The following is an 11,193-nucleotide window of genomic DNA, read 5'->3' as shown; positions in this document are numbered from 1 at the left end:
TTTGTAATGAGAGCTCCATTTAATTCTGGTGGGGTGTTTCGGGTGCGTCTGCTTAGGTGATTCGTGCTAGTGCCACAAGAAAATCCGCCCCGAGAGCTTGCAGCCGCTCGGGAGAAGATGAAATAAAGCGGACTTAGGTGGCCAACCCGACTTTCTGCTTTGTCAGATAAATTTTGTGGAACTCTCGAAATGCGTCTTCACAGTTCCACTTTTTTTGTCTTAAAAAACATATTAACTTTCATCCTTAAACGTTAGCGTTCCTATACAATTTATTTTAAATACTTATAAAGTATGTTTTGACGCATACACAGCTTCAGAGAACTTTTGTTTGTGTTTCCACAGAAAGAAACAGCATGCAAAGTGGACAGAAAACCGAAACTGCTCTTGTAGAAAAAAGCGCTGGCTTTCTGGCTSTCTTACATGTTTCCATTTTACTTCATAATGGGAGGCACAGGATTATTTGAATCATAGAAACAGCATTTAGGCATCATTGGCTGAAGATAAGATGAAAGAAGACTTGAAAACATGTCGATACTCTATGACTATTAACTCAGACACACCTTTCACAAACAGAGGGGAACAGTGGTTAAAAACATTGCAGTTTCATCAAAAGAAGCTAATGGATGATTTCTGTTGATTTCTTTCTTTTTTTCCCTTCCATTCTCCCATGAGAAAACAAAAATATGAAGAAAAGAATGTGTGTACAAACAGAGACAGGAGAAGGCTGAAGAGAGTAACTTAAGGTTTTGAGTCTGTTTTACAAGTGCTGTAACTTTCCTAATTCAACAAATGCAAAGCATTGTTTTGAATAAATTCTATGATTTTGTGATCAGTGGAGTTTTTTTGTGAGCCCTAGAAGTGGAATTTGACCTGAGTGRAAGATTTAAAAAAGTAAATGTATGACTCTTAATTCCTATTTTAAAAACAAATTTTCCCGGTGTTTCCCACTTAGGAATACAGTGTTTCAGTCTCTTACAGTGTATTGTCAACCTGTGGTTTGAGTGAAAAATCTTAGAATTTTTACTTTCCTTCCAGTTTTAGTATTTATGCTTTAGAGCTGTATTTGAGAAAAGTKTGAACAGACAAGATAGTTATGATTTAACTTTTCAACAGCCACACTATTTTCAGTGTCGTAYTTCAGATTACCAGTAAACTAAGTATCTGTTAGAATTTACAGTACAAGCTAAGTCTTTTTTTTAAGAAAAAGAAAAATGCCTTAAGATTGTTTTTTAACTGACTGGATCAAAACGTGATATCTGAATATTGTATTTTGTTAGGAAATGCATGCCTGAAGGAAAGAAACTGCCTAATGGATCATGGCTTTGATGTTTACAGGACATACCTTATTCCTAGCATTAATGATCTTTGCTGTCTTCACTTTTGAAGAATCAGTAAGCAATTACTCTGACTGGGTGACTTTCATAGAAAATGTAGATCGGTATGAGAAACAGAAACTGCAAGATCTTAGTGGTGAGCAGAAGCCGGAAAAAAATGATCTTCATCCAAGCTTGTATTTCGATGCTGAAGATGTTCAGGCATTGAGGCAGAAGGCTCATACAAGCCATTTGCATCTATTTAGAGCTATCAGAAGTGCAGTGACAGTTATGCTATCCAACCCATTATACTACCTACCTCCACCCAAGCATGTTGATTTTGCTGCAAAGTGGAATGAGATTTATGGTAACAATCTGCCACCTCTAGCATTTTATTGTTTGCTGTGCCCCGAAGATAAAGCTGCATTTGATTTTGTCCTAGAATATATGGATAGAATGGCTGGTTACAAAAACTGGTTGGTTGAGAATGCACCTGGAGATGAAGTGCCACTTGGTCACTCCCTAACAGGATTTGCCACTGCTTTTGACTTCTTGTATAATTCACTGGAAAATGTGAGAAGACAAAAATACCTGGAGAAGATACGGTCTGTAAGCGAGGAAATGTATGAGTACTCAAAGGTTCGTGCATGGGGAAAGCAACTTCTGCATAATCACCAAGCAACTAATATGCTTGCTTTACTTACTGGCGCCTTAGTTACAGGTGTGGACAAGGAACCTCAGGCAAATATWTGGAAACATACTGTTGTTGATGCAATGGAGAAAACAATGTTTCTACTCAATCATATTGTAGATGGATCTCTGGATGAGGGAGTAGCTTATGGAAGTTACACAGCCAAGTCAGTGACCCAGTATGTTTTCCTGGCCCAGCGCCACTTTGGTATTAACAACTTGGATAATAATTGGCTCAGAATGCACTTTTGGTTTTACTATGCCACCCTGTTACCAGGCTTTCAGAGGACTGTGGGCATAGCGGATTCTAATTACAACTGGTTTTATGGTCCTGAGAGCCAGCTGGTTTTCTTGGATAAGTTTGTCATGAAAAATGGAGCTGGCAACTGGCTGGCACAGCAGATCAGAAGACACAGACCCAAAGATGGGCCGATGGTGGCATCCACTGCACAGAGGTGGAGCACGCTGCACACTGAGTTTATATGGTATGCTGCAGAACTCRCTCCTCAGCCGCCTCCTGACTACGGCACTGCTAAGATGCATGTGTTTCCTAACTGGGGAGTTGTAACGTATGGGGCTGGATTGCCAAACAGTCAGGCAAACACCTTTGTGTCTTTTAAGTCTGGAAAACTTGGTGGACGTGCTGTCTATGATATTGTTCATTTTCAGCCGTATGCTTGGATTGATGGATGGAGAAGTTTCAATCCAGGACATGAACATCCGGATCAGAACTCATTCACTTTTGCTCCCAATGGACAGGTGTTTGTATCTGAGGCTCTTTATGGACCTAAATTCAGCCACTTGAACAATGTGTTGGTGTTTGCCCCATCTCCTACAAGCCAGTGCAACCAGCCTTGGGAAGGGCAGCTTGGTGAGTGTGCCCAGTGGCTGAAGTGGATTGGTGATGAGGTTGGAGACTCAATGGGAGAAATTATAGCAGCCTCTCAGTCTGAGGACATGATGTTTGTGAGTGGTGAGGCAGTATCTGCTTACACATCAGCAATGAAATTGAAAAGTGTGTATCGCATTTTGCTACTCCTAAATTCTCAAACATTGTTAGTTGTGGACCATATCGAGAAGGAGGAAGACTCTTCTGTTAATTCAGTCAGTGCCTTTTTTCATAATCTTGACATTGACTTTAAATACATACCCTATAAATTTAAGAACAAATACAATGGGGCTATGATGGATGTGTGGGATGCCCACTATAAGATGTTTTGGTTTGATCATCATGGGAGTAGTCCTGTTGCTAGGATACAAGAGGCAGAACAAGCTGCTGAATTCAAAAAGCGATGGACTCAGTTTGTAAATGTTACCTTTCCTATGAAAACCACACTTACAAGGATTGTTTACCTTTTCTATGGTCCATATGTCAATGTTTCTAACTGCAGATTCACTGACAATGCAAAATCTGGATTTCAGATTTCACTCAATGTCAACAACACTGAAAATACTGTATCTGTTGTGACTGACTATCAGAATTTAAAGACAAGATTCAGTTACTTGGGATTTGGTGGTTTTGCGAAAGTAGTTCATGAAAACAAAGTGACCAAGTTTGGTTTGGGTACTGAATCTATGGAAAAACGGATTAAAAATAATAGCATGGTTTTCCCATTTGGATTCAAAGTGAATATAATTGCAGGGTTAATTTTGGGGGTTAGTTTGGTCATACTGGCTTTTCAGTGGCAATTTTACATTTCCTTCAGTAAAATGTTGCGTTGGATCTTAATACTGGTTGTCACTCTGTGGCTTATTGAACTGGTGGATGTGTGGAGCACTTGTACGCAGCCCATCTGTGCAAAATGGAGCAGTGACATGACAAGGCTAGAACACGATAAAGGCAATAAAGTCAAACAATCAGAAGGAAACCCTGTTGTTTTGCCAGATGTTATCATTACTTCACTTCCTGGTTCTGGTGCAGAAATTTTAAAGCAGCTGTTTTTCAACAGCAGTGACTTCTTGTACATCAGGATACCTGCAGCCTATCTAGAAATTCCTGAGACTGAATTTGAAATTGATTCCTTTGTAGATCCATGTGAATGGAAGGTTTCCGATGTCCACAGAGGTCATTTTCGACTTCTACAAGGGTGGTTCCAGTCTCTAGTTCGAGACACGAAGTTACATTTACAAAACATAAATTTATATGAAGCCAGCAGAAGTAAAATTGCTCAGCATTCTAYCATAAACAGGAACAAAAAGAAAAGATCCAAAAGGAGAGAATCTCTGTCAGAGCAAAAAAGCAGGGCAAGAATGAGTCAAGATAAAGATGCTGAATATATTAGGGAACTGAGGAGGCATCTTGTGTATTACCCTAATGCACGGCCTGTTCTCAGTTTAAGTAGTGGGAGCTGGACGTTAAAGCTTCCTTTCTTTCAGGAAATCCTAGGACCTTCCATGAGAGCTTTATATRTAGTAAGGGACCCACGGGCATGGATTTATTCAATGTTGTACAAAAATAAGCCAAGCCTTTACTCCTTGAAAAATGTTCCACAGCACTTAGCTGCAATGTTTAAATGGCAGAATGGTAAAGGAAAATGTAGTTTAAATGAAGGCTATGCCTTTGAATATGAATCACTAAGAGAAGAACTTTCAAATTCTAATTCAAATGCTGTTTCTGTGTTGTCCTATTTATGGCTAGCAAACACAGCAGCGGCACTGAGAATAAATGGGGACCTACTACCGACAAATTATCAGTTGCTCAAGTTTGAAGATATTGTAAACTTTCCTCAGAAGATGGCTGAAACGATTTTTGCCTTTCTTGGTGTTCCTCTTTCTCCTGCTAGCTTAAACCAAATATTATTTGCCACGTCCACCAATCTTTTCTATCTTCCTTATGAAGGGGAAATTTCACCAAGTAGCATCCATGCTTGGAAACAAAACATGCCCAATAAAGAGATTAGACTGATTGAAGATATCTGTTGTTCTTTAATGGACCACTTAGGATATCCAAAGTTTATAGACTAAATGCTGCTGGTCAGCAGGAATTTGCACTAATGATCTCTGAGTCCTAATTTGTGGATAAGAATTAGAGAAGCTTGTTTATTCTTGTAAAATGTGTACATTCTGCTACTTTCAGAGAGATTATTTTATGAAAAATAGTAGTTTTTTTTTCCTTAACTTATATCTACTTTTGCTGCCTTCTAAATAAAGCTGTGGAACCTTTACAGAACTATCAGCGGGGAGACTATAGCTCAGGGGATTATTAATAGGATATGAAGCCTTTCACCTTCAGCTTGCCAGTTTGACTCTAGGGCAGATGATCAGTTCCCAAAAGTTTTCTTATATRATGGTTGTGTGGTGGCATATATGAAATTAAACTGATGGTATTGGCCGAATTTCCTAATGGTGGTAACCCTTGGACAGGTTTGCTGATGCATTCTGTCTGTCTCTCGCTCTAATGGTGCAAATTAACCATAAGCCCAGTTTTAAAGCGGTTCTGACACTTCAGTTCTTCCCACTTCACTGGGAGAAAGCAGCCAGAGCATTTGAGTGAATCTAGTTCCTTACTGAAAGTCTCAGCAGAGAGGCCTAGGATAGGAATGGACATGGATATCAAGTATTCTTCTGTGGGTCCTTCAGCTCAGATRTGCCACTTCTGTTGGGTAGCTGTTGTGCTTTGAATAAAGAGAAGACTCATTCTCCAGGCCTGACAAAGTGGTACCTTTTGTAAGCCTAAAGTAAACAATCTGGAGAAAAAGGAATGGGACACAATCCAAGAAACCAATATCTCTCAAACTAGCAATTAAATGTGGAGATTTTGTGTAATTTTGACCTGCATCTTCATGTCAACCTGGTTTAATTTTTAAGGTTGTTTACATCTCTGCTTCCGGTACAGCTTCATCCTGTACATCCTAAGAGGTTCTGCAAGGTTTTTATCTTTTTTCTGTGAGACTCTTTCATCTTTTTATTGTAACACATTGCTGATTGTTGTGCAGAACTTCATGAGGCTAGCATAGATATTCAGTGTTATTGTTAGTCGTGTGTTGTTGATGTCTGCATAAAACAAGGATCTTAATATTTAGAAGATCCTAAAGAAATCTCCAAGTCTGTATTGCTGAGGGATGTTTTGCTTCTCTGTACAGTGGATTTCTGCTGGGCAACCATTGCTAACCTAAGGTTTTCTATCWGAGAGAGAATCTGAAATTCCCTCTCCACCATCGCCTCACATATAAGTAGTGTTTCCCTGCAGTAAACTATTTCCGAAGTCTGCTGATTTTAACATAATTGGTATTTCTTTGACATGGTGCTCTAATATAATATTGGTTTGGAAACAGTCTTGATGGSATAGGTTTGTGTGTCAGTCACAGCTCATTTTCTTCTTGAATCACACTSTTTTGTGCGTGCCCATTAAGAAAAGTTTCCTATTTTAACTTGCTCAACACTCTTTGGAAATGCATTCATACTGTAAATGTCTGCAGATGCATATATCAAATCACAAAGAGACATCTGCCTCCGTTACCATCTGTTTTTTATTACAAATGGAATTGTCTTGAAATATGCTTCAGTTGATTTGTGGGARCTGAGATTAGATTTTTGGTTTATTATATTGAAATATATGTGTAATTACTATTTATTTGGATGATGGGCAATGTCAGAAATGTAGTGAGTTGCTTCCTGCAGATTGCAAATATCTTTGCTGATTTTTAATACAATGAAGTTCTTGACTTTCCTTCCAACCTTATTATGTCCCTGTCCTACCCCACTTTCTTGCTCTTGCCATACRTACATTTCACATCCTTTGCAGCATATTGTGATCTCTCATTATGACCTAGATGAAATCAGCTCTCTCAGTCATTTATAATTATGTCAAAATTGGCCTCTAGCATGATTAAAGTTATCGATACATTGAAGTCTCACTAATCATAACTTGGCTGTCATTTTACTTTGACTGTAACAGGAACTAGCCGCGGTTGTTTTTCCCCCCCTCTTCATTCCTAGATTTCACCTCTGGTAGGTGGAATGTTACATCAAAGGAAATACTAAAGCATGCTAATGTATACTGACATGTTAGTGAAACTTTGGTTTCCAACTATCTTTCAAGTTGGCTTCTCTCTGAAACCATTTTTGGTTGTATGTAAAAGTTACTGTATTGATGTCTATACAGTTTTATGTACTTGACAGAGTAAGTCTCAGCTTTTGCTTTCTATTTCCAGGATTTATGCTCTATAATTACAACAAATAAAAAGCCTTTCCCCTTCAGATGTTTTAGGACAGYTTTAGGTAAGAATTAAGAATGACTGGATATTTGTGGAAGTAGGAAGAGATCTTTAAATCCCTTCCTCACAGTGCTATATGGAACGTAACAACAGACAATAAACCAGCTTTTTGATTGTTTCTGAGTAATGAKGGTGGACAGGGTCATCTGTCAGTAAGGTCATCTCTTGTTACTTTTAGAATACAGGTTATCCCATGCATATATGTGTATAATACAAGTCATTTGTTAAATGCAACATTTAGGAGCCATTTCTTTTTTGTGCTTTACTTTTCAGGGTCAAAGAATGCRTAATCTATTACTCAGATTTGGTTGCATTGTGTGTTCCTTTTACAAATGTAGTAAGATAGTAGAGAACTCTATTTTTGGATCTTGTTGTGAGGGCAAATATATTAAAGTCATTATGCTGAATATATGTAGAAGGAAAAGCAGTGCCTTTAAAAAACAGAGGAGTACCTAAGCTCTGACAAGTCCCCAAGTAATTTTTAATCATATAGCTGTTTTGTTGTGTTTCAGATGATATGTCACATGACTCTTTGACTGAAGTTAGTACCAGACAAGATGCATCCTAGCTGTAGAGTTGATTGTATTGAAATTTTGGTCTAGTACCTGAATTAATATCCACCCAAGACACAGAAAACAGAAAGCTGAGGAAACATACATATGATTGAAGAGAATGCCCACTAACAGATCTAGATCTAGGACTTGTAGAATAAATTTTAGCTGCAAGATCCATTTAAATTGTGAATAAAATTGACGGTTGTGATGTTGATAAGTAGGAATACTGTAAAAGCCTGCTAGTAATAATAATAATAATAATAAAGAAAAACTTCTCTTTATTAAATGATACATTCAAGTTTTATGTCTGTGCTGATCTTAAGTCAGATCAGTCATTAAATAGTTTTTTTTTTTTCCTTTCTTCCTCATGGAAGCATTCCCATTGATACTAGTATGGCTCACTGTGTGAAGAAGGTGAATGAAATATTATAGTGTGAAATAATTTCTGACACTGTGGAGAGTTATTTACAAAATCCACTTCTATCACTAGCATCCAGAGGAAGAATAGTCATTAAGCAGGTGTAGACATTAACCTCTCCTTTTTCCCTAAGAAGATGCTTCAGACTATCAGTAAAACATTGAGAATTAAATCAGATTTTTGTGAAAGCATGTCTAGTTAGTGTTCTAGCACTTAAAGATGCAATTTTATAAAGATGGTCATGAAATACTTTATTTTAAACTTGCTTCTTATTTCTCCCTATTTTAAATGTGGATAATTGTTTTTGCTGTATTCTGAACTGCCACATTACAAGAAAAGATTTTGAAACTAAGATTCTGACATATTTTAAAAATTAAGGCTTTATTTAAATATTTTTTTCTCAGAAGCATATGTGAAAGCCCAAGAAAAATTAACACCTTGAAAACATTTCAGATGCTTATTTCTACTGTCACTGAATGATATTAGCCTTGGGGAGAGGCATGTGGATCTTGGCGTTCAAAATTCTGTCAAACAGCRTGAATCTATAGTCTCTGAACACACCTAAATGCTTCTATGGTTTCCCAAAATGGATTTTCCAAAAGCAAAATCTGTGGAGATGAGTGTCATCAGTATCATCAGATTGGTTCCTTTCTTACTGTTAGTCTTCTAGATTAATGCTTGGACAGTTAATCTGCAGGATCTAAAACTGAATTTATGGATCACATTTTCAGTAATATCTAACTTGCATAGCACTTGATACTGTAATACTATTCTGGTAGTGTTAGAGAGGAGAGTAAACAAGCATAAAATGTGCTTCAGGTTTTATAAAGATATCGAGTAATATTGATACTGCTGCTGTCTTGTATCAAATTCTTTTTGTTAACTGTAAAAATGTTTTTACTTGCTATTGAAATTTCATGATCTGACAAGCCAGTAGAGCCCTGACCACACCTGATAATCAGTTACTTCCATTATTAATTTTGTTGTTGTTGTATCTTTGATCAACATGTTCAGACATAACCTGCAATAAGGTATAATAACTTAAAATATTTGAAGTGCACAGTTCATTGGTAAGGATAAAAATACAGTGCATTTGTATATCAGTAAGTTTACAAAATATCAATCCTCTTGTGAGTATCCATTTGTTGGGTTCCATGTATTAGAATGTYTTATAGTTAAGAGTTGATGATATTTATTTGTGATTTAAAAATAATTTATCATCTTACTTATTTCTTAATTACATATACTGCTGTTCTCTTCAAGAATAGGTACTGGATCAAAACAATTCAATGATCAGGCCATCATAAGCATTCCTTCCTTTCTCTGGACTTTTAGTTTTGGTTTGGACTAAAATGTTTTAAGTTTTRTCATGAATGAGCTGTTTTTCCTGAGTCTGCCTAGAGACTCTCAAAGTCTCAGATTCCATTTCATTTAATTTGTGTGTGGAATATCATGCACTCCATTCATAACTGAGCCATAAGTAAAATGCTGTCATGCTGACTTTAATGAATGTTGTAGCATTGACTTCAACAAGGCCAAAATGCCATCTCATATGTTTCTTTCTGGAAGGAACTGTGCAAAATTGTGTGGACTAAATAAATGTCTTTAAGTCATTCTTTATTAATCATTCTGAGATAGGTTAGCTGGTTTTAAAAGTCTGTAAATGATTTATTTAGGGATTTTTCTTTCTTCTGTAAATAAATGTTACCTTCTTGAAAATTATCATCTATCTATCCTAAATATTTCTGAAAAGCAGAAATTACAGGAAGTGAATATTTCAAATGATAATAAAAGATTACTCTTTTTGACGAATTGTGAGAAAAGGAAATATATTTCAATWTTGTTATAAATTATTCTGTAACCTCAATCAAAGCTACGTATAGGCTGACTGATAAATTTTTAAATTCATGGAATGAGGTATAGAAACAAATGCTTTAAATAATGTAGGAAGAACAGTTTCAAATGTCAGGACTTTGATTTTCCTTAGTGAGCAGAAATTTGCTAATACATTATCTGGAGTATTCTTATAAAAGATGTGAATGGCTAATCTTACGCTTTCTCAGAAMATATTTAATAATGTGAAAGTGCTATTTCACATTATTGAGATGATACTGTTCTAAATTAAACTATACATCTTTGAAGCCAACAATATGCTRAGAGTTATATATGATGTAGGAAAACAAAAACAGTCTGATTTCATTCACATTTGTCTAAACAGAACAATTTCAGAGTGGAAAGGTTTTTTACTTAAGATGATATAATCTCAACATTTAATTTACTGCCTTTGCTGAGAAGGATATTATGGTGTGTTAGAACATGACCTAACTTCATCTAATCTCACATTAGGTAATTTAACTGTAACACCTAATCTAGGTGGCTTGTCACTCTAGAATCAATGGAAAGAGTGTCATCTTTAGAAGTAAATCAGACATTACTGATCTCTTTGTAAATCTTCAAAAGCCTAGGGTGATTAAAATCTTCYTTTAGATAACTGCCAAAAGGCCTAAAATGAAGTGAACTTGGGTTTAATTGTGTATGGTTTTGTGTTTAAGTGGCTTTCCGTGGCTGAGCAGTTCTAGTGCATACACTGTCATAGAAAATTTTATGAAGCATCATACATAAAATAAAACCATTGTTAATAAAATAGTATTTTTGTGTTATGCTTTCTTTTCTTAACTTATTTCACTGCTTAGGATATCACCAAGCTTTATGATCTGCAGTCAGTATATGTATTTAAATTTTAAAGATAGTATTATTTGTTTTTGAATATGGAGCAGTTGTTATCTTTCAGGATGTATTGATGGCAGGGTTTGATTCTGTCTTTCCTCAGATGCACAGTATGTCTGATGTTAAGTAAAACATCAAAAAATAGCTATAGTCCTGGAAAAGGACGATTACCTATTCAGTTTAAAAAAAAATGTACAAATCAAAAATTTAAAGCAGTGATCTTCTGGCTTTTTGCAGTACATACGAATCTATCAGACTAGAAGAGCTAAGGTAGT

The 11,193-nt window shown here is 36.3% G+C and overlaps 1 protein-coding gene across 1 annotated transcript; it reads left to right on the top strand.

Moving 5' to 3' along the window:
• The first annotated feature begins 253 nt into the window (after positions 1–253).
• On the top strand, positions 254–10,986 carry DSEL (dermatan sulfate epimerase like). The gene has a single exon (XM_085316618.1). It carries the CDS (start codon positions 1,317–1,319, stop codon positions 4,965–4,967), a length of 3,651 nt encoding a protein of 1,216 aa, XP_085172744.1. The 5' UTR covers positions 254–1,316; the 3' UTR covers positions 4,968–10,986.
• The last annotated feature ends 207 nt before the right edge of the window (positions 10,987–11,193 follow it).

This window comes from Rhea americana, unplaced genomic scaffold (genome assembly GCF_003343005.1).
Source record: "Rhea americana isolate MKP2758 unplaced genomic scaffold, rheAme1 scaffold_476, whole genome shotgun sequence".
Taxonomy (NCBI): Eukaryota; Metazoa; Chordata; class Aves; order Rheiformes; family Rheidae; genus Rhea; species Rhea americana.
Note: the sequence above shows the minus strand (reverse complement) of the source record. Positions and strands in the feature narration are given on the sequence as shown.